Source organism: Mandrillus leucophaeus, unplaced genomic scaffold (assembly GCF_000951045.1).
Source record: "Mandrillus leucophaeus isolate KB7577 unplaced genomic scaffold, Mleu.le_1.0 Scaffold928, whole genome shotgun sequence".
Taxonomy (NCBI): domain Eukaryota; kingdom Metazoa; phylum Chordata; class Mammalia; order Primates; family Cercopithecidae; genus Mandrillus; species Mandrillus leucophaeus.
In genome coordinates, this window is record NW_012110119.1 from 477,360 (window position 1) to 502,502 (window position 25,143).

The following is a 25,143-nucleotide window of genomic DNA, read 5'->3' on the forward strand; positions in this document are numbered from 1 at the left end:
CTAATTTCTCTTTCTATTCTACAAACTATCCATTAATTATCTGATCCAATCCCATACCGTGACCACAATATACACATCTTTATGATATCCTTCCTAAGGTCTAGACCCAAATGGATAACAAGAGGTCCTATAGGCACTTACGTAACAAATACAAAATGGAAATTGTTTCTTTTGGTCCCTCTCACCACCAACCCCTCCATAACAACAAAACAACATGCATTAAAAACAAAACAAAAACAACACTGGTTGTTTTATTTATTTATGCTCTGTCTCAGAAAATGGCATCACCACCCATCCAGTCACCCAATTAAGAAACCTGGAAGTCATCAAAAGAGTCTCTTTTTTTCACCCTAATATTACATAAAAGGGTGTAATATAAAGGGTGTGATCTAAACTTATCTATTCCATTTAATATAGATGGAATTTGTCCCTCTTTTCTATTCCTACTGCCACTATTTCTGCCTTTGTCTGGTCAGATAGCAATGCTTTATTTTCCAGAGATAATTTCTCCTAACTAGTCTCCCCTAACTAGCCTCTTGCCTCTTCCAAGCATGTAATGTAAGCTGCTGCCAGAGAAATTATTATAAAACACATGCCCCTCCATAGCCCGTCTTAAGATCCACCAATGGCTCTCCATCGCCTTCTAAAAACAACCCAAATTCTTTTTTTCTGTATCATACAAGCCTTTTATGACCTAGACTATGTTAAATTCTCCACTTTCAATTCACACCAAATTATATTACTAGAAAGTATTTAAACAAACTTTCATTCTTCCTGTCATTGCATATGTTTTTCCTCTGTCTATAGTGCCCTTTGTCAGTGATATCTAGTACACTTTTATGTAGCCTTCAAGATCAGTTAAAAACATAATTTTCTCTTGAAACTTTTGCTGACTACCGACTTCATCCCCATTCCAGGAAGAGTCGATCATGCTTTTAAGGATGTTAGTTCATGCTATATATTCTTCATTTGCAGTACCTACCAAAATGATTTTAATTGGTTGCTTTTGTTTCCAGGGGTCCATTTAGATTACAAACATCTATTATTAAGGACTATTATACTAAGAATTACTGCCATTTATCAGTAAACTATTGTATATCAAGCAAAGTACCATGGTCTCTTCCATGAAGCCCAGGTGAACACAGAAAGGATTCTGAAAATTATATATTTACCTAGAGTAACAGATAATATGAGGAGAGAGGCAAAGGATCAAAGACAAAAGGAAGGTCCTGACTATAAGGTAGATGAAAGGGTAAGCAAGGCCAAGCAGTTATCATCAAGAAGACTGTGAACGAGACATAGAATGAAACTGAGAAGTTCATTATAGAGGCCAGGAACAACCCAACAGTGTTAAAGGCTATTTTTTTAGGAGGTACTAAGCACAAAATCTTCTTGTAGATCCTGACACTCTTTCCACATGAACACCCATAACTAGGTAAAGGTAGACAGGAATTATCCCCTGGCATGTTTCAGTGTTTTTGTGAAGGTCTAACTTTCTATAAGATTTCTCTAGACCACCTCCTAGCCTGGAAGCAGCAGAGGACAAGAATTTTCCTCCCCATATACTTTGGTTCTTTATCTCTAACTTTGCATTCAGATGAAGAAAGTATATAAGAAAATGGTGATCTCCAAGTTGTCTGAGCTTAGTAAGAAGCAACTAAAATAATATTTATCCATTTAACAAGCATTAGTAGAATTATCTACTATTTTCCAGCACTATTCTAGCCACTTAGGATAAATCTTTTTTAAAAATAGGCTACAATCCCTGCTTTCATAGTGTATGCAAGAGAATATGCAGCATACAACAATAAACAATTGACACAAAATATATAAATTATTTAGTGCTATAAAAAAGAAAAATCAGAGCAGAATAAAAGACATGAGGAAAGTTTGGAGAGCATGGAAGGGAGGAAATGTGAAATGGAATGGTTGGGGTAGGCTCCAGTGAGAAAATAATATTTGGGCATTATCTTAAAGATGAGAAGTAGACATGCAACAACAGGAAAAGCTAGTAGTACAAAGCAAGATAAATTATAATACCTTAGTTATAGTGGACTGGGAAAACAGTCATTATGACTACAGCAGAGTTGAGTGGTTCAGATCTTGACAGAGAAGAGCCATATCAGATTTTCTTCTTGATGGTACTTGCAGACAGTGGTGCTGGTTAGCAGAAACCTTACCAAGATCCTTGGTACTTTAGAAACCTCTTGGATAACCAGTAATACAGTCCTATTTTAACCAGCTACCAAGTTAAGATGATGCTGGCAAATTCAGGGGGATCTCAAGGGTAAAGGTCCTAAAAACTAGGGAAAAGAACAATTTATTTGACCAAGGAAAAGAACTTAATTCATAGAAATTTGAATTTCTCAGAATGTTCGTAGTAACTTCCTCTGTAAGAAATATCCCTTAGAGAGACTCCTGAATCACTCAGTTTACCTATTTCACATGCTCAATGGCTACCAGAGATTGGTGGGTGGCAAGAGTATTTGTTCATTGAGAGCTTTAAAAAATAACCACCTGAGGCCTGAAACCCTGGCTGGATTTCTCACAAATCCCTAGTGCTCAAGTGGAGTTGTCCCCTTTACTGGGAACAACTAAAACACTGGCAATTAAGTGCTGGTGCTCCTTTAAGTCTTTCCCAGGCCTGGAAAGCACTGCAGTTCTGTGTTTTGGTTATAGTGCAGTGTTTAAGTTCCAGTGATCATAGTAAACTTTCCCCAGGCCAGGAAACAATGGCAAGGCAGTGATTTAGTTTGGGTGCAGCATTTAAGTTCTGATGCTCACTACAGGTTCTCCCCAGAATGGAAAGGAATAGCAGACCTGCGATTAAGTTCCAATATTAAGTAGTAAAGCCCTAGTACTACCAAAGAGTACCTCCAAAAGCTGAAAGAAGTGGTTATCTTCTCAAATGCGCAGGAATCAATGTAAAGATACAAGGATTGTGAAAACTCATGGAAATATGAGACCACAAAAGAAGCCAACAGAGCTCTAATAATGGACCAAGAAGAATTGACGATCCATGAAATGGCTGACAAAGAACTCAGAATAATACTTTTTTAAAAATTTAGAAAATCACAAAAAAATAAAAAATTAAATTTAGAAAACAATCCAGGAAGAAAATGAGAAATTTGACAAATAAATATAAACAATTAAAAAAAGAGAAATCCTTGAAATAAAAAATACAATAACTAACCTGAAAATCTCAATACAAAGCTTCAACAGTAGATTTGATGAAACAGAGGAAAGAATAAGCGAGCTCAAATTCAGAACATATGAAATTATCCAATCAAAAGAGAAAAAGAAAAATGGGACACCATCAAGTGAACTAATCTCTACTTACCAGGAACACTTAAAAAAGAGAGAAAAAGGACTGGAAGGCATATTTAAGAAATTAATGGCTGAAAATTTCTCAAATCAGGAGAAAGATGGCCACATCCAGGAATAGGAACCTTGGAAGTAACCAATAAAATTCAACACAAAGAGAAAATTTCCAAGGCAAATTATGGTCAAATTAGCAAACACCAAAGACAAATAAAGAATACTCAAAGCAGCAAAAGAAATGTATCACATGGAACAGAGTTTCAATATGGCTTTCAAAAGATTTATTAGCAGAAACCCCACAAGGCAGGAGACAGTAGAATGGTATATTCAATATACTAAAAGAAAACAAACAAAAAAAAAACTGTTATCCAAGAATACTATATCCAAGAATACCATACCACTATATATACTAAGCGAAGTTAACATTCAAATGTGAAGGAGAGATCAAGACTACCACACAAACAAGATCTGAGGAAATTCATCAGTACAAAACCTGCCTTACACAAAATGCTAAGGAAAGTTCTTTAAGCTAAAAGAAAAGTATGCTGACATGTAACAAAAAAGCATCAAAAAGTATAAAACTCTCTGGTAAAAGTGAGAGTACAAAAAATTTTAGAATACTCTTATACTGTAATTGTGGTGTATAAGCCACTTATATCTTTAGTATGAAAACTAAAAAACAAAACTATTAAAGACAATAATGACTACAACAATGGGTTAAGAAATGGGCAACATAAAATATGTAAACTGAAACATCAAAAAGTCAGAATGGGAGGAGTTGGTATGAAAGTGCAAAGTTTGTTTTTGTTCATTTTTTTTGCTTGATGATCAAGATTAAGTTGGTATCAGTTTAAAATAGCCTGTTATAACTACAAAAATATTTTGTAAGCCTCATAATAACCACAAAGAAAAAATCTGTAACAGATACACTAAAAATAAATAGCACAGAAGCAGAACATATTACTAGAGAAAGTCACTTAATCACAAATAAAGACAGTGACAGAGGAAAATGGGCAAAAAGAAACTACAAAACAACCAGAAACAAGAAACAAAATGATAGTAGTAAATTCTGACCTATCAATAATAACATTAAATGCAAATAGATTAAATTATCAAATGAAGAAACACACAGTGTGTCACAGTCAGTGACACTTTGAATATGGCTGAATGAATTAAAATAAAATAAGGTTCAACCATATCCTGCCTACAAAAAACTCACTTCATCTCTAAAGGCACACATAGACTGAAAGTGAAGAGATAGAAAAAGATATTCTGTGCAAATGGAAACCAAAACCAAACAGGAGTAGCTGTACTTATTTAAAATAAAATAGGCATTAGGTCAAGAATGGTTTCAAAAAGACAAATAAGGACATTATACAATGATAAACGGGTTAATATGCCAAAAGGAAATAACCACTTCAAATATACATACACCCAATACTGCAGCACCCAAATATATAAATCAAATATTAATAGATCTAAAGGGAGAGATCAGTTGCAATGCAGTAATAGTAGGGGACTTTGACACCTCACTTTCAGCAATGGACAGATCTTCTCAACAGAAAATGGAACATTCTCCAGGAAAGACCATATATTAGGTCAGAAAACAAGTCTTCACAAATTTTTGAAAATGAAATCATATCAAGTATCTTTTCTGACCTAAATGAAATAAAAATAGAAGTCATCGTCAGAAGGAATATTGGAAACTGTAGAAATACATGGAAATTAAATAACATTCTCCTGAATAATAATGCATCAATGAAGAAATTTAGAAGGTAATTTAAAATTCCTTGACACAAATGAAAATGGAAGCACAACATACCAAAACCTATAGGATACAGTAAAAGCAGTTCTAAGAGAGAAGTTTATAGCAATAAATCTCTACATTCAAGAAGTAAAAAGATCTCTAGTAAACAACCTAATGTTATACCTCAACAAACCAGAAAAACAGCTAACCCACAAATTAGTAAAAGGAAATAACAAAGATCAGAACAGAAATATTTTTAAAAAATAGATTTTTTAAAATATGAAGGATCAAGAACACAAAGTGTTGGATTTTTTAAAAATAAACAAATCTTTAGCTAGACTAACCAAGCAAAAACGAGAAATAACTCAAATAAATAAAATCAGATATTAAAAAGGAGATATTACAATTGATACCACAGAAATACAAAAGGTCATAAAAGACTATTGTGAACAACTATTAACCAATGAATTGGGAAATCTAGAAGAAATGGATAAATGTTCAAACACATAAAACCTACCAAGACTGAATCATGAAGAAATAGAAAACCTGAACAAATCAATAATTAGTAATGGAATTAAAGCAATAATACTCTTCTCATCAAAGCAAAGCCACAAATCTGATGATTTAACTGCTGAATTCTACCAAACATTTAAAGAAAATCTAATGTCAATTCTTCTCAAAGTCTTCCAAAACAATTGAAGAGGAGAGAATACTTCCAAACTCATTCTATGAGGTTAGCAGTACCCTGATACCAAAATAAGACAAGAACACAACAACAACAACAAAAAGAGGTGGAGGGAATGCCAATATGCTTAATGGAGTTAAATACAAAAAATCCTCAACAAAATATTAGCAAACTGAATTCAGCAACACAATAAAAAAAAAATCATTCACCATGATCAATTAGGATTCATCCCAGGGATGCAAGGAAGGTTGAGGATACACAAACCAGTAAACACAATATCTCACATTAAAAAATTAAGAAAAATATCCATATGATCATTTCAATAGATACAGAAAAAGTATTTAATAAAATTCAACATCACTTCATGATAAAAACTCTCAACAATTTAGGTATGGAAGAAATACACCTCAACACAATAAAGACCACATATCACAGGCCCATAGCTAACATCATAGTGAACGGACAAAAGTTGAAAACTTTTCCTCAAAAATCTGGAACAAGACAAGGACGCCCATTTTCACTTTTATTCAACACAGTACTGATAGTCCTACCTAGAGCAATTAGGCAAGAGAAAGAAATAAAGGGCATTGAAATTGGAAAGGAGGAAGTCAAATTGCCCCTATTTGCACACGACATGATCATATATCTAGAAAGTCCTAAAGTCTCCACCAAAAAATTGTTAGAACTAATAAATGAATTCAGTGAAGTTTTAGGATACAAAATCAATATACATCAATAAAAAAAGCAAAAGCATTTTGTATGCTACAAATGAATTATACAAAAAAAGAATTCAAGAAGGCAATCTCATTTACAATAGCTACAAAAATAAAATAAAATACCTAGGAATAAATATAACCAAGGATGTGAAAGATCTCTACAATAAAAACTATAAAACATAGATTAAATAAATTGAAGAAGACACAAATAAAAGGCACCCCATGTTCATAAATTGGAATAACTAATATCATTAAAATGTCCATACTATCCAAAGATATCTACAGATTAAATGCAATCCCTATCAAAATATCAATGACATTCTTCACATAAACAGAAAAAAAGCCTAAAATGTGTATGGAATCATAAAAGACCTTGAATAGCCAAAGCAATCTTGAGCAAAAAGAACAAAGCTGGAGTCATCACACTACCTAACTTCAAAATATACTACAGAGCCATACTAACCAAAACAACATGATATACAAAAATCAACTTAAAATGAACTAACCACTTAAATGTAACACCCAAAACTATGTAGCCACTAAAAAATTTATAAATAAAATGCTTCAGGACATTGGTCTGAGCAAGGACTTTTTGGATAGGATCTCAAAAGCACAGGCAACAAAAGCAAAAATAGATTAATGGGATTATATCAAATGAAAGGGCTTCTACATAGCAAAGGAAACAACCAACAGAGTGAAGAGACAACCTACAGAATGGGAGAATTTGCAAACTATGCATCTAACTAGCAGTTAATATTTAGAATATAAAAGGAACTCAAACAACTCAATAGCAAAACCCAAAAAAACTGGAAAAGCGCACGTGTGCACACACACACACACACACACACACAGAAAATCCAAATAATCTTAAAAAAAAAAAAAAAAAAAAAAAAAAAAAAAAAAAAAAACTAAATAAACATTTTTTCAAAGACATACAAATGGCCAGCAGGTATATGACAAAATGCTCAACATCAGTGATATTCAAGGAAATGCAAATCAAAACCACAATGATGCACCTCACCCGAATTAGAATGGCTATGATCAAAAAGACAAAAAATAAATCAATAACAAATGCTAGTGGGGATGCAGAAAGAGGGGAATTCTTATATACTGTTGGAGGGAATGTAAATCAGCATAGCCATTATGGAAAATTGTTTGGAGCTTCCTCAGAAAATTAAAAATAGAACTACCATATGATCCACCAATTCCACTACTGGGTATATATCCAAAGGAATTGAAAGCAGTACGTTGAAGAGAGATCTGCATTCCCATGTTTATTGTAGGACCATCCACAATAGCCAAGAGATGAAATCAACCTAAGTATTTATCAACAGACAAATGAATAAAGAAACTGCAGTATAAACCATGGAGAATTATTCAGCTATAAAAATAGAATAAAATTCTGTCATTTGTACAAACACGAATGAACCTGGAGGACATTACGTTAAGTAAAATAAGCTAGACACAGAAGACAAAATACCACATAATCTCACTTGCATGTGGAATCTAAAAAGGTTTATCTCATAGAAGTAGAGAGTAAAATAGTGGCTACCAGAGGCCATGGAGGGGATGGAGGAGAGGAAGTGGGGAGAAATTAGTCAATGGGCACAAAGTTACAGTTAGATAGGAGAATAAATTTTGATGCTCAATTACATAGTAGCATGCAGCTAATAAAATGTATTGTATATTTCAAGATAGCTAGAAAAGAAGATTCTGAAATGTATTACCACAAAGAAATGATAAAGATCTGAAGTGATAGATGTGATAACTACCTTGATTTGATCATTATACAATGTTTACATATATTAAAACATCACACTGTACTGCATAAACATGTACAATTACGTGTCAATTATAAACAAAAAAAAATTTGGAAAGTAACCTCCTGAACAGATATACAGTACTTAATGAGGTTTGGGAAACCATGAAAGCAAATACTCTTAAAGAAGCAATTTGGAAGTGTCTGAATCCAATAGTGGGCTAGTGTGGGAGAATAAGTAGCCTATAATAGAGAGATATCAACAATAGAAACAACATCATGGAGAGCACTGGAGAGAGATTGGAGGCAAATCTAGTGTGGTGATCTTCCAGGAGGCTCAGGTATAAGGAGTGGGTTGAGCAGCATTTTGGTTTTCCAGGTTTATTCTTTTTCCCTAGCTTCTATTCTGCAGGTTCCCATGAAGTTCCTATTTTGTTTTAAAGTGTCAGGCTGGTAGGGCCATTGCCTGTCCAGGGATACATCTGTGCTGACACCATAGCTTCCCTCCTTGTATGTGACATTTAGGAGTGCTTCAGTTAAATGATTCTGATTTTTCTCCTGGTGCTTCTGGGGGACAATGTTAGAATTAGTTTGCTTGAGCTTGTTGGAGACATGTGTTTCAATTCCAGGGAAAGCTGTAGATGCATGAGTCTCAGCAGGCAGGAACTTTTCCTGTGATAAGTGGATTCCCATATGTTATTTTACTTGGTTTTGAAGCACAAAGCCCAATGCATCTGGCACTAACTAGCTGTCCTCTGGACCAGCCCTAGGGGTAGTAACATTTAGGAAAGCAGAGCAACATGGATTTGGATCTCAATTTCATCTCTTTTTGGCTGAGACCTTATACAAGTTATTTAACCTCTCTGAACTTCAGTTTTCTACTGTTAAAAAAAAAAAGGAAAGATAATCCCTATCAATATGATTTTTTTATTCAACTAATATTTACTGAACAACTCCTTTATGCTAATCACTTAACTAGTCACAAGAAATTAAGTGATAAATGAAGTAGACATGATACTATCCCTGCACCTACAGATCTCAGAGTTTAACAGGAAATACCCAGAGTAAATAAATATTTACATGTGAAGTTTTTAGAAAGAAAGAAGTATTGGAAGTTACAGGATCACATAAGAGACTTAACCCATTTCAGAAGGATTACAGTAGTGTTGTTTAAGTCTTGGAGGAGGAGCCCTGCAAAGGTGATAGGAAGAAAAGAAGGGAACTAAGAGAATATTCCAGGCAAAGCCCAGAAGAAAGGGAGCTTATGGCCCAACACAGGGCAGGCACAAAGAAAGAGTTAAATAAATGTCAGCATTTGTATAGGTTTGGATATAATTATCATCCTCTTAAGATGGCATCTTCAAGATTTAAATGCCATAGTAAAGGGAGAAATTTGCACTTACAGTTGCTTTCAGTCAAGAAGGATTCTCTTTTAAAATAAGAGATAAACTGAAATCTCCTATTCAGTTTGTTTAATTAAATGATACAATGTTGCAAGTGCTTGTATCTATGATTAATATAAAGAACCAAGGCTATAAAGTCAAGGCAGCATGGTCATAAATAGTCAAAGCAGCAAAAATGATGAGTACAAAAAAGAAACCATTATAACAGATTTCCAATATCTGCCTTCCAATATCATCCATATCTGCCTGATGGTTGTCCCTTTATAGTTCAGTTTTTACTTCAGAGACTTGCAGAACTGAAATAACTTTTAGCTGAGAAGCATATATTATGAATCTAATTGGGACCAGAGAATTACTTTTCAGAGCCAATTTCCTTTCCGTAAAATTGTAGTCCTAAAATTACTATTGATTACTGTGTTGCAATTGAAAAAACTTGACATAGAATCGGTTTGAGTACAGATAATGTTTGTAAGTTAAAGAGATTCACAGCGCACAAGGTAAGATTTATGCATAGTGGCACATGGTTACATTATTAACAATTATTCAGAATTATCCTAAATAACGGTTTACTTATTAAATGTTAAAATATTGGTTTTATATTAATAATTGTTTAAATATTTATATTAAGCACTTTATTCAATAACCTTCAAGATTTATGAGTGCATTATCAAAGTATCAAACATTTTATAGTCTATAAAATTTTAATAATGAGGTAATTCTTAAAGTCAATATCAATAAAACTCCCTCTTCAAAACTAAAGAGCATAAAGAGCTGAGATTGTGCTAATCACTTGACCCTCCATATTCTGGAGAAAAAAGAGTCAAATAACTCCTATTCTTGTGGGTCTACAATAGTCCACAAGAGGCCAAGAGGCCAACCTGATATTCTAATGCGAGGACAGGGGAAACCAACACATGACCTTCCATGAGAGCTGCTGGCTGATGCCTTCTTCCCTTACTTCTCTTGTCAGCCAGGTGCGTCTTCTCACTGTCTTCCATGGGCTCAGGTTTACCCACCAAAATCTGGAGACTGCTCAGACACTGGGTAGAAAATTAGAAAACACAGATCTATCATTGCTGTTGGCTTCCTAGACTGTAATTCAGACTCCTTTCTACCCAGAACTTTGGCCCTGGGTTCTAATCCTGACTAGTTTCTTCATTTTGCCTAAGCGTCAGATACTTGATTCCCCAGTTTTACTTTTTGTGTCAACCAGTCCTACTGGTTGACATTCAAGTGCTAAACTTTACACTCACCAGGCTGAGTTTATATGTCTTAGCTAACTTCCCCGAACGGGACCTAAATCCTACCTTTGGCAATGTCTTGATTCTATCCAGCTATCTCCAGACACAGTACCACAACCTCAGCTCAAGCTGTAGAGCAGAAATTCTCAGACCTCTTGTGTCTACTACCTCCTCCAAGAGGAATGCTGCTAAGTGGAGGGGTCAAAGTTGAACACTCTGAAGAGGATACATTTCCTGGTAGGAGGAGTTCATGTCAATGGTATGTTTTACTCTCTTCTGCTATTTCCTAATCCATGCTACTGGCATAATAAAAGGACCAGGGCCTGCCTCAAGGTAAGCTCTAAGTTTCTCTTTCTTTTCCCCACAAGTGCATCCAAACCTTAGCTTTAAAAGAAAAAAAGAAACTCCTCCTGGATATCAGGTCGAAACTGCTTTGTTCCACTCCAGCTTTGCTAGAGCTATGCTTTGCACACTAACTCAGCTGATTAAGTGGGACAATGGTTGCCCTTCCCTAGATGTTACCTCTGTGTACAGTTCCCTTGAGATCCTTTCTAGGGAAGGAGTGATTAGCAGAACCCGATTTCTTAAAATTCCACATCATATAATATATATCCGTAGCGAATCAAACCTTGATAGCTTTTTAAGACTGCCAGTTTGTTGATCCAATTTTTACCACCAAATAGTCATTTCATGTTATGTTACGTAGATGAGATTGTACTAGTCTTCATGTTCCTAAATAAAAACACAGAATTCTTTGGCGACTTCCTGGGTTATACAATCTATTCAAGGCAAAAAGTGGCTGAAACCAATACTCTACAAACTTTCATTAAGAAAATGTTCCCACCCTTAAATACCCAAACCAGAATGGTATCTTCAAGGTTAAAATAACAAGATCATATTCTCATATACTTTTGTATGCATTTCTGAAGATGGAAAAAATAATAAGCCCCTTGTGGGCTGGATTGTTGTCTTATACTCCTCTATTGCTTTCCAAGAACATAGCAAAAGGCTGTATTCTTTCAAATATTTTTTGAATAGAAATGAATAAAGAATCCTAGCAAGATGGATTAGTATTCTTAAAAACAAAATAATTAGGTGATGGTAAGTACTTCCAAGAATTACACATAAAAAATCCAACCCAAATCGTGTGGGCAATGATGAAAGTTATTTCTCTGTGGTAACTGGTTTGTGGTGGTCTTCAAATAGTTATTAGCAAACCACAGTATAACCAGCTGTCTAGTTTACAATATCAGTGGGATTAGGGTTAAATGTTATTACAAGTGAGTCTCCCGGGGTAAATTTACATATATTCAACAACTATAATTATGTGAAGACAAATTTCTGTAAACACACATTATTTCGGTCCACAAACAACCATTATTACTCCAAGGTCAGTATTTCTAATCATTAGAGAGGTTGAGGCCAATCACATCATACTTTCCTCCTGTGACTTGCTACACAGGTGAGGTCTCACAAGCGTGAACATAAAGAATCACTATGATCAAGAAACCCCAAGTCCAACAGACCTAAGAGCTTAAGTAATAGAAACAGAAAGAGACAAAGTTCCCATGAAGAGAGGAGCCACCAGAAGGAGCATGGGCATAGGAAAACCCCATCCATCTATCTCAATTATGATTGTTCACTGTCAACAAATATTTTAGTACTTACTCTGTGCCAAATACTGGGGATAGGAGCTGAAAATATTTCCTGGAACTCAGGACTTTCAGTGCTAAAGCCAAGGTGATTGGTCTTCCTAGACTGTAAATAATCTCTGCCCTCAAGGAACGTATGGCTTAGGCAATTGATATGGTTTGGCTCTGTGTCCCTACCTAAATCTCATCTCTAATTGTAATCTCCATAATCCCCACGTGTCAAGGGAGGGATATGGTGGGAGGAGATTAGATCACAGTGGTGGTTTGTCCCATGTGGTTTTATAAATAGCAGTTTGCCCTGCTCTCTTCTCTCTCCTGCTGCCTTACAGAGAAGGTGCTTGTTTTTCCTTCTGCCATGACTGTAAGTTTCCTAAGGCCTCCCCAGCCATATGGAACTGTGAGTCAATTAAACCTCTTTCCTTTATAAATTACCCAGTCTCGGGTATTTCTTTACAGTAGTGTCAAAATGGACTAATACAGTGCTAAATCAAATATGAATCAAAAACAAATGCTATAAAGTTAGTTAAGGATATAAGTACCATGGAAAAACAAAATAGAGGTATCAACAGTGCTTTCTGAAAGCCTGTAGTTCTCAACCCTGGCTGCTCATTTTTATTTTTATTTTTTTCATTAGTTGAGTAAGCTGAGGCACAGAACATAAAATTATTAGCCCTAAATTATCCAGAGATTCTGATTTAATTAATCTAGGGTGGAGATTGGACATGAGTATTTTTGTTCAGTGCCACAAGAGACTCTAATATGCAGCCATGGTTGAGAATTACTGAACTAAACCCATTCCTGAAATATGGTAGGTTATAATCAGGTGAAAGGGACAAGGCAGGGGAATATTATTCATTTTAGAGGAAACAGCATCTGCAAATGTCCTGAGGCAAAGAAGCATGATCCTTTAGAATACTAAGTGCAGTCCAATATAGATAGAACATATGATGCTGAAGGGAAATTAAACAAGGTGTGACTGGAAAGGTGAGATGCAGAAATTGAAAGGCCTTGAAAAGCATTTTCAGAAGTCTAATCCTTCTCAAGTTGTGCTTGAGTTGAGTTTGAGAATGTCTGTTCTAGAGCTGAGCAGAATAAAACAGCAGGTGTTAAGCAGTGCTGATGTACAAAACAACGGGAGTGTGGAAGGGTATGGCAAGTCAGAAAGTCCACGTCCATATAAAGGGTACAGGCAAAAGTCAACTTCAGCCTATTGTTGCCATGTGGGAAATGAAACCTGTGTGGTTAGATGACTATATTTAAATGAAGGGAGGGAAAGCCTTCAATTTTAAAATTAAGTCTTCTGGTGTTTAAACATTGATTCCCAATACTATAGAAGCTAATCAATGCACGCCTGTGGTTTCAGTCCCGGGGTAGTATTTGGAGTTTCAGGAAGGAGCTAGAAATAGAAAGGGATGAGAATAAAGATAGTAAGAAAACAGAGACCAAGGAGATCATGTGAAGCAAGGGAGCAACACAGAGTGAAAGAGCAGGTAAAAAGCTATTTGCAGTGTTGCTGAAGGAATTTTAAAAACAAGGTTTCCACTATCTAACTAAAAATTTAGTTTTGTTCCAGTTCAAGATAGACAACAGAAGGACAAAACTGTATGTGAGAGACATCCTACCTAGCAGGGTAAATTTTGGTGGCTCTTAAGGTAGAAGCACAGGCTTAGGAGTCAGAAAGACCTGCATTTAAACACTCCTGCCTTATGCTAACTGGATTACCTTAGCAAATTAATCTACTTTTCTTCATCTGTTAAATACAGATAACAGTATCAAACTCTTAGGGTCATTATGAAGATTAATTGATATAATAGACAATGAATCCTTAGCACAGTTTATGGCACACTTTAAACATTTAGCAATTGTTGGTTATATCTACTATTATCAAGGAAGTGGCCATGAGGACAATGGGCATCAGGTGTATTAGACAGTCATTAAGAGGGAAGAATTTACAGAACTTGGTTGATTTAATACAGTTGTTGAGGGTACAGGGGAAGAAGGATCACTCCCAGGTTTCTGGCATGAACAACTGGGTAGATGGGGGGTGATTTGCATTATAATAAAGAATGGAGGATAAGGACTACTTTTGGTAGGAAAAATTATGTGTTCAGTTACAAAATTTGTCTCTGGGAGACACTGAGATTGTGCCCAATAGGCAGCTGGCTATTTATATCTAGAGCTAGGAAGGAAGAGTTAAGATGGAAATATATTCCTACAATTAACCAGTAGAACCGTGGCAGTAAAGCCATGAAAATGGATTAGCTTAATACCTGGGTTATATGGCTTGGCTCTGTGACCCCCCAAAATCTCACCTTAATTGTAATTCCCATAATCCGCATGTGGAGTGGGGACCAGGTGGAGGTAATTAAATCATGGGGGCAGCTTCCCCCATGCTGTTCTCATGATAATGAGTGAGTCTCATGAGATCTTATGGTTTTATAAGTGTCTGGCATTTCCCACGCTTGCACTCATTCTGTCTCCTGCCACCCTGTGAAAAGGTGCCTTCCGCTATGACTGTAAGTTTCCTGAGGCCTCCCAGCCATGTGGAACTGTTCAATCAAACCTCTTCTTTAAATAAATTACCCACTCTCAGTTATTTCAGCATGAGAATGGACTAATACACTGGGTGATGTAATAATGTGTACAACAAACCCCCATGACACGTGTTTATCTATGTAACAAACCTTCACACGTACCTCCAAACCTAAAATAAAAAACAAATGGATTAGCTCATGAAAAACAAACTGTATAGAAGGAAAAGGCAGTTAAGCTCAAAGAATGAAGGGGAAAAATGTGGGTTTTTAAAAATTTTTTTATTTAGAGAAATGGTGTTAAACAAGAAGAAACTATGCTGTCTGCTGTCTGAGGCTCCTGGCTATGAATAGGAGTCAAGTCTTGCCTGTGTGCAGGTATCTCCAATGTTAAAATGGTTAGGAGAGCCCAAAGCAGGCCTTCCTCTTGGACTCAGAAAGGGAGAGGTTAAATGTCCGTAGTAGTGCTCTGAACAGGGGGTAGTAAGCATTAGAGATGCCATCTGTTCTGATAGAGGAAACAGCTGAGACAAGAGGGATCAAACCAAGCGGACGGCAGTAAGCCTGGTTATTTTCCCTTTTCATTGCTCTCTAGCCTTTAGTAAAGTTTTATTCAAACATTTCATCTGTGTGTCACCTCTGCTACATGGTAAAATCTATTATTCATGGATGCTTAGGCCAGTATTAAAGCATGTCTCCCCTCCCTCTTTCCTCCTAAGCTACTCTGTGGAGCAGAGGGCTGTGAGAGAACCTCAGGTGAAAGAGCAATAGCTCATTGTATTGGTTCTCACCAGCAAAGCTCTCTTCTGGTGGGAAATCCAGGATTTTATTTTATCAAGGCAGGTGACATGTCATCATGGGAAGGGGCAGTCTGAGGAGTAGATGTGAAGGGAGGCTCAGAGTCAGCCCCTGTCCCACCCAGGCTATGTCTGTCTTGCTAGAAGCAAGCTGGGGAACAGATACCAGTGAAGAATGAGGAGTGGAGCAGTGCAGTTTTAGGTTTTAATCCATCTTAGCAGTCCTAGAAGTGAGCCAATTCACCTAATGTTCAGAGCTCATATTTTCATGAGATGCTCTTAAGTAGAATAATACCTATCTTTCTGGGTTTCATAATATTAGAAATAATGTATATATCACATTCACACTATAATAGCACTCAAATGTGTCATTAAGGTGACTAGAAGAAACCCAACTTAAATCTACATAAGCAAAGGAAAAAAGTGCACATGCAAATGAAGAGTCAGGGCTGTAGTAGTTGTCATCAGGACTCAGTTTCTCTCTGCTATGCATTTTGCTGGATTGGCTTCATTTTCAGGCTTTGGAGGTCCTGGGAAACTGTAGAGGCACATTATCTCTACGGTCATCAGTTTCAGCACAAAGGAAGTTTTGGCCGCCTAAAAGGTTCATACATGTACTGGGACCCAGACTGACCACTCAGGTCATTTAGATTGCCATTACCATTTTAATAATAAATAGTTTACCCCTTGTATAGTGAACTCATATCCTTATGCCTAGAGGTCAGACCTTATTCTTGAATCAGTCACTGGCCAGGTGTATGGAACTATGCTAATCATCACATCTTGGCCCACAAACCTTCACCTGGTCCAGTAACTATGGCTAGATCCTGCTCTCACCTATTTCACATTAGAAACCGCAACATTTTTAAAGAAGAATAGAAGAAAGAATGCCTCAATGCCTAAGCACAATTTCCAGAAAATCTGGTTTCATTGCTAGAGATGGAACCCTTATATTAGCATTCTTTTAATCCCCAAGGTGGTTCTAATAGGCCTCCAGTTTGAGAATCCTGGTGTAGAGGCATTCAGTCCCCTGATCAGCCTGGACACCATCCACTGTGCCAGGAATAGAACCTCACCTAAATCACTTGTACTAAATATGGAAGAGGGGTTGTTTGCCCAAACTAATCTGATATACAGTTACTGAAAAGAGCAGGGATGGTTCATAGCAGATAAAAACAGAAGATACACCACATATCTCATCCTAACACTCACTGCCGATGTATTTTGTTGCAAATCTTGCCATATTTTCAACATTCTAAAATTAAAGGTCATGGTTCTTCCATATGGACAGCTCTAAATGTTATAGGGAGCATTATGCTAAGTGCATAAATAAGTACAGGGTCCTTTAACATCTAAACCATCTTGTTTTTCATTAAAGAAAAATAAAAAGGGAGTCAAAAGTACCAAATGAAGCTTGGAGCTATAGTGAGGGATTGGGTCATGGGATGAGGGGAAATGGAGAAGAAAAAGACAGAAATGTGTCACAGGTCTTCTGTATTTTCATGGGGTAAGGAAAATATACTTCAGACTCATTTAGGAATATTTGGATGCCATTGCTCCTGGAGAAAAGTTACTAGCAGGAAGATACAGTGATTAAGGGAGCTAAGTTAGAGATGCGTGGCTAATGCTAGGATTCTGTATCCCCAAAGCTGAGACCATGCAGGGAAACATTCCTAGACAAGCCTTTAATCTGTGCAATGCAGTATGCCTCAGGAATTTCCACTTATTGTTCTGCATGTCACTAAGCTGCCCTCAGGAGTGCAATGAAGCTCAGCTTCCACACACAAGGTTTGGTGCCAGCAATGCCACACATTCTGCATAATTATAAGGAACATCCATCTTTGTCTGCAGCCCAAAACCTTGTGGTTTGAACACCAGGCAACCCTATGGCAGCTTAAAAGTTACATGGTTTGGGAAGAAAAAGTCTAGGTGATCCCTTGGAATGCAAGGCCAACATTCTCATATTCCACCCCAGTGGATTAGGTTCTTATATGGCAAGTCATGCATTTCAGGTCTCCACCCTGTCTCAATGCTTGAGTTTTCATGTTGGAAACAGAGAAACTCTTTCCCCCAAGTGGTCATTCAGGCTGCAATGTGCACTACATGCTTTAGAAACCAGAGTCTTATACTGCTTAGCTTGCCACCCACATTGGTGACATGTTTTAAGTCAATGACATTCTCTACAAATGTTTGCTTATCTACAAAATATATTTGACAGTGAAGGTCTTCAAGATATCAGTTAAAGAACATCATGGCAGATACTAAATATTAAGGCTCTTACCTGATATTACTAATGAGAACTGCCAAATGTTAAAAATACTTTTAAGAATACAAGTGGTTTTTAGGAAATACTTGAACTTAGTAAAAGAAGGACCTGAAGTTTCTTTTATCTTTCTTTCTTTGAAATTAATACATCCACATGTTATTTTATACATCTCTATATTATATCTATTTACTCTGGAGAGGGGTAACCACCCCTTTGGCAGTCTAGTAAAGGTGCTGGACTCCTTCCCAGAACGCATTGTAAAAATCGTAACAGATAATGCATATCATTATAAAGAAATGAAGTATATTGAAATATATGAGTCCAGGCTAACAGACCTGAAGGTTCTGTGGTTCTAGGTGAAGAAGCTAAAATTATATCATCTCCCTATAAAGGTTTTATTCAAGGGCAAATTAGAGGCATTTCAACAAAATATGTTAGAAAGTATCTTGGCAGGGGAAACAAATATAGCCATTCATAGAGCTAGATAGGTAATGGGCATACCAGCAGGAAGGGTGGCAGTGAACATATGAGTAGTGGGGGCTGTGGCAAAAGTGAGTAGCCTCTCTTAAAGGCCTGCAGATTTTGCCGCATGGGGATGTGGGCCCTGTATGGCCACGTCTCCCCAGATTTTTCAAGAGAAGCTGGGCATCTGGACTTTTATGTAAACTATTCATATTTGTTTCTGTTGGCTGAAGAAAAAATGAACATTGTTTGGCACAAAGAAAACGTATCTTTTACCAGATTTGTCAGGAGGTCCGCAAATTTGTAACTTCAAGAAAGTAAGAGAAGTTGGAAAAAATCAATTACTTGTATTTTAAAGTATTTTTTTTACTATCAGTATCTTTATTACATTTATTTGTATAATAAAACATAAGAATTAGTTTAAATTCAGTTTCCTCTCTGGAGTGATGGCATGCTACAATGGAACAATTGGTGGCTTCTAGAATGTTTTAATTCTTCCAAAAAACATTTATGTGCCAAGCAATACACAAGCTGGTAAGAATATATAGATTAAGAAATTGTCTTGTTTCCAGAGCTTACAGACTAGTGTGGAAAGACTTGTCGCAAGAGATTATAATACAATATGTTAATGCCTATCAAAGTGATATGTAAAAAGTACAAAGGGGGTAGGAGGGAAGAAAACATCTTCCTAGGAGATTGGGAGGGATTCTTAGAGGAGAGATCTCTTTGAGTAGAGCTTTGTATCAAGAGGCCCAGATTATTAATGATCTAATAGGACATGCTGAAGAATTGGACTTTTACTCTAGAGAAAATAGAGGTTCATTAAACAATTCTGAACAGGATCGATGCATTCAGATTTTTGTGATTATTCTGGCTGCAGTATGGAATATGGCCTACAGGCGGAGACAGAGTAAGGAATGAAGACCCACAAGATGATGATGGTTTCAACAGTTCAGACAGAGAATTACAGCGGCTGCAGGGCCATGAAACAAGACTACTTGGTTAAAATGATAGGGGATAGAAACAAAAGAAGCTGGCAGCTGATCGTATGCTAGTGGGCAGGGTGGCAAAAAGAGGAAAGAGTCGAGAATGATGCGCAGGACTGTCTAAGAGAAGAAGTTTAGCATAAAGATGAGGGCATAGTCTCAGGAGCCAGATTACTTGAGTTCAAATCCTACCTCTTCCATTCATTTGCTGTGTGACTTCAGGCAAGTTGTTTGTCCTCTCCCAGCTTCAGTTTTGTATATATGTCAAGGGTTCTTACAATACTGCTTGTATCTGTGCCTAAAAACTACTGTTGTTATTATTATCGTTCTGCTTCAAATGGAGGTTTCATTCAGTTTGTTTTAGAAGACACTGCATTTGAAGTACATTTAGAACATTCTAGGTTAGGCATACTTAAATATGTGGATCTCCAAGGCCACTCAGGAACCAAGGCTGATAGAGTCAATGCTACCTTCAATACATAGCTTTCAAATTTGCCTTGGGCACTAATACCTGCCAGCATATAGGGGACATGAGGATCATACATGACTTTTATGGACTAGGACTGGAAGAAGTATACTTCTGCTTATTTTCCCTTGGCCAAAATATAATCACAGGGCAACACCTAACCTCAAAGAAAGCTGGAAAAGGTAGTCTTGCAGTGTATACATCACATTTTACTGATAATCTGGCTGGTTTTAAAAAATTAATAAATAAATATGTAGATCTCAAGTTGAGAAGAAAGTTTCATTAATAGGTGATTAGCATCTTTTATGCTTTTAGAGAAGGCCAGGGTTTGAATCTCCAGGACACTAATGTTTGGTGGGAAGCAGAACATCTGCAGAGAATCATAAGAAGAGAAGGACAGACAGGTAGCAGGCGAAAAACAAGAGTGCTGTCTAAAAACCAAGAGAAAAAAGGATTTCAGAAAGACTATAGTCAACACAGAAAATGCTACTGATAATAGAAAAGCATCTATATTTAACAATTAGGAAATCTTTAATAAAGTAAAGATTTACTTTATTAAAATAAATTTAAAACAGCTTCTTGGTATTTGACATATAGAAAACACCCAAATGAATTTCCATTATCCTTCTTAATTTAAGTGCACTTGAGAGAACTAAAAGCAACTACTAGATTGAAACATAAACCTTCCATCTTCGTAGGTCAAAAGAAACATTAAATTGGACAATTTTATATAATTCAACTATGCTGAGTAACTGAACAGCTGCTTCAAAAATCGGTAAAGCTAAAAAAAAAAAGGTGCTTGATCTATTGTTTGTGTTATGATGCAAGAACAAAAATTATTCCTCTTTCTTCTAATTTTCCTTAGAAAATTGAGCTGATAATAACTGCCAATATTGTATTCAGACAAACAAGAGGAAATGATATCTAAATGTCTTCCTTACTCTGTATCCCACTCTAGTTATTTTTCCTGTCACTTTGCCTTTGAATCTAAAAACTGCAGGGATGAAACCTTAATACAAAAGTGATTTGAAGGGAAGGATAGTCACACCTTTCTAAAGAAATGTCTTCTATTACTAATAACATTGGTGTTATGAAAAGTCTGGTTATTTTGGCAATGTACAGTATAAAGTGAAAATGTTAAGGGTGTTGGCTTTGGAATCAAGTCCTGACTCCACTACTTATCAGGTATGAGGTCCAGGGAAAATTTCTAACTCTTCTAAGCCTCCATTTTCTCCTGTGGAAGATGGAGAGGAGACTGCTGTGTCTTGGGATTCTGTTAGGATAGAGGGAGATAATGTATGCAAGGGTTTAGGGCATTGCCTCTTACAACAAATGGTAGCTTATGGCATTTCACTTTTTAACTCTCTATACATAGTACATGGTCATGAAAAAGTTTGAGAAAATTGTTTTTAAACGAATAGACATTTTAAAAATAATTAGTCTTAAATTTCACAAACAAAAACGTTTAAGTTTTTGTAGTGTAGTCTTATCCATTCACTGGTAGCCTTCCAAGAGAACCAGCAGCCAGATTCATAACTTCCCAAGACACTAGGGCTGGGTACGTGCTGTGCTTCTTATCAGTCTTGGGGCTGGCCAATGTGTCCCTTCATAACCAGTGAAATACATGACTCATAAAACAAAATCCCTCAAAATCTATACCCAAATAAAAGCCACATAATTAATTACTGAAACTTCTACATAAATAATATCGCTAATGATATACCATAGATAACTTTATCTTATCCTCAAATTGTCTTATTAACTTGATATTTTCCAAAGGCAAAAAACTGAAATTATTATTAAAAACGTAATTCTCTTTCATTTTACATTAAATTAAAGCAAAATAAATTTAAAACATGCTGAAACTATCTGGTTAAAAAAAAAAGTTCATCACATAAGTTTTCAAAGTACATTGGTAGTGTTTCATTTTGAATTTAAAACTGAATAAAAGCAAGTCCAAAAATGCCCAAACCTATCATTTACTTTGCATTTTTCTGAAATATTACTATGCATTGCTATTGGCGAAATGGTCATTAAAAATATAAGACTATTCAGTAAAATGGAATCCCATAAAGTATGACAGTATTATGGATCCTAAAGTCACTAGTGCAGATGTTCCTAATCATACTAAAATCACAAATACATAAACCAGTTTGTTCCAGCTACAGAATAATTTAATTAAAAGAGTGCTTATAATTTAACAATATAAATAATAGTTAAAGCCAAGGAGGTAGTGAAACTGCAAGGAAATATAAACCTGCAGTGTCTATGCCAAGGAAACTGCTCTAAATTCTCAAGGTTCAGAAATTAGTTCCTTTTCTTGCTACAGGTAGAAAATTATTTGAATTAGCCAAGAACTGCAATGGATATATCTTTAAGGCAAACAAATACACACACATGCACACTAGGTCGGTAGCTTTCACCAATAGAAACACCTACCTAAATCCAGAATATCATTTAGTCTGCTTTTGGGAAAGTTAAAATCAGACTTCTCACCAGTTTAAATTTCTTACTGAGAAATAGATGTAGTAGGTAATGTGATACAGAAGTAAATCAGCATACACAGTAAAACATAAGCTCTAAGGACACACAGGATTCTCTTTGCAAATACCAATCTTGGCAGAGAGCCTCCTTTATGTACAGAAAGCTTTGTTCCTTGTTTATATCATCTCTCAAGGCTACAACAGGTAATTGTGTGCTGCTAATTAGGTTCCAAAACGATTGTGTTCAAGCCAGGAGAATGTTATAGCTTGATTCAGTGAAAGCAGGAAACTATATCAACGAGATCATGTTATAAAAACTGATTCTCCCATAATTATGAATCTTTCACTCTAAAACAGTATGAATTTTAACAGTGAAAAAATGTCATGTCATTCAAGTTTATTCAATGCTTAATAGCTATCAAAATACAGAGGAAAAAAGACAATTAGGAAAACTTCTCCAAAGATATCCAATATGCTTATTTCCCCACAGTTAATATCCATTTATTTAGCTAAATTGTTTTTTCTAGGTCATACTATTATTCCAAGAAAGCAAAGTGACATCTACTCTGCATAATACAGGAAATTCAAATGCAATACATTACCTTGGGTCACCTGTTGAACTGCCAACATTATCCCAGACACAGTGTCTGGAAGCAAGTTTTCTTTCAGATTGTAATGTGGTGCCCAATCCAAAATGGGCAGTCGCCTTCTACACCACTGTATAATGTCTTCACACTGGGGGGTATGCATCTTGCCCCAAAGCGTGCTTTTCTTTTTCTTCTTTGCTCCTGTCATTTTTCAGATTTCTTCTTGTAGAAGTAAACTTCTCTAAACAAGAAAAAAAATCATTGCAGAACACCTCCTTTCAATGCCAAGCTCCAATTCGTCTGTGGTTTACAATGTCAAAGCTGCCCAGAAAATAAGTAAATAAAAGAGAGAGAGAGATTAACAGAAGCACTTCAATATATGCAGCTGTCTTTTTATGATACAGCTAATTATTCTAGATTTTAAAACTATAGATTAAAACCTTGAATTCTTATCTGAAGAAGTAGTTCCTGTACATGTAATATTTTTTTCTGGTCTTGGAAAAGTAATGGGTTCGGTGTTAAGTTGGTCTACAGCTCTCTCGCCAGTAATTCCCCTTATATTCACTGTAGTCTTATGTTTTTGGCTGCAATCCCAATGGTTAATGAGGTACTTCTGGGCGTGTGTTGGAAGTGGGCTGGGCTATGCTAATGAAACCAGGAAACATCCAGCTAGTCCAGTCTCTCCCTACAAGCTGTGCAAAATCATAAAAGTGCCAGAGGGATCTGTTGTGCAAAACATATTCGGAGAATCCAGCCCTATTTCTTTGAGAGCTATATATTTTCAACATTATCAGATGACTGCCAGTTCTACAAAATTCAGAAACATAACAGGGCATTGCTAAAGGTCCTTGCCATTTTTATTCCCTGGCAGATGAGTTTTCATTCATACAGAAACATTCAGACAGCTACTGCCCAGTCTGGGAAAGGAGTAACTAGTTCTCATAAACAAACGGAAATTTCATCTCATGGGCTAAGAAAATAAGTATCACAATGAGCACATATTTGTGACAGGGGATCTTCCCTGTCTCTGAAACTGTTCATTGCGTTTTCTCTGATGGTTTCTCTAAGTCCTGTAATTCATTCTATTGTAACTGAAAATTACTGAGGAATGTCATATGGTTCAAACTACTGTTTGAAGTTCCTTAGCTTTTTTTATGGTGCTGCCTTTTTTTTGTATAACTTTTGGGAGTAGGTGTTCTCTTTTTAAGAAGGGGTGTTATATTTTATAGTAGAATAGACTGTCAAAGATTTTTATTTTATGATTATTTTGCTTAACCTCCAAAAGAAAAAAAAAAAACACTTAAATCTACGAACTGCGCCATTGGAATTAAACCAAAAAGGCAATATACTAACTAAAATTGTATAGCCAAGGAAAAGAATACCATATAAATAGTTTGCTGAGGCCTTTTTAATGCCCATTTGTTTGGAGAATAGAAATCTGATTTCTGGAAGCCTTTATAATAACAAAGTACTTGGATCCCTTGGCTACTTCTAAGGTCTCTTGCTGCACTTTTTCCCGTTGTTTTTAAATTAAAGTGAAGAGTTACTCTCCATCTTCTAAAGATGAAATCTCTGGCTTTGTGTCTGTGCAAAGATACCTTTCTTTTTAAATCCAACGAAGAGACGCGGAGGGGATGGGGGGTGGGGGGACTTTATTTATACTTATAAAATAGAAACTGCTTTGTTTGTCCAACTGTTTACATTATATTAAATTTCTAAACCATTCAATAGTTCAGGTTTGGGACCCGTAGAGAGAGCCCCATTTAGAGACTAAGTTGTAGCATTTTAATCCTATCCTCTTGGTATGAGAGATGGACTCACCAAATAATTGTAAATTCATGCTTGAAACATTATACTACTTTTCCTTGACAAAAAGCAATCTTTACTTTTGTTTTATATACTCCATTTATTATATACCCAAAGAAATTCAGAAGCTATACATACACTGATTATGTATTACCTTTATAATAAAAGTAAACACAAGATTTTTTTTTCAAATCCTATCTAGGTCATAAATTCAAATGTATGTTAACAATATGAG

The 25,143-nt window shown here is 36.0% G+C and overlaps 1 protein-coding gene across 1 annotated transcript in view; it reads right to left on the reverse strand.

Moving 5' to 3' along the window:
* Nucleotides 1-23,646, reverse strand: part of SLC26A7 (solute carrier family 26 (anion exchanger), member 7) — a 148,227-nt gene extending 124,581 nt beyond the window's left edge. Inside the window, exons 1-2 of the mRNA XM_011970104.1 lie at nt 23,543-23,646; nt 23,118-23,423 (exon numbers count right to left, since the gene is read on the reverse strand). Of these exons, the coding sequence (XP_011825494.1) occupies nt 23,118-23,310 (193 nt within the window). The 5' untranslated portion in view covers nt 23,311-23,423; nt 23,543-23,646. The remainder of the gene's footprint in view (nt 1-23,117; nt 23,424-23,542) is intronic.
* Between the last annotated feature and the right edge of the window lie 1,497 nt (nt 23,647-25,143).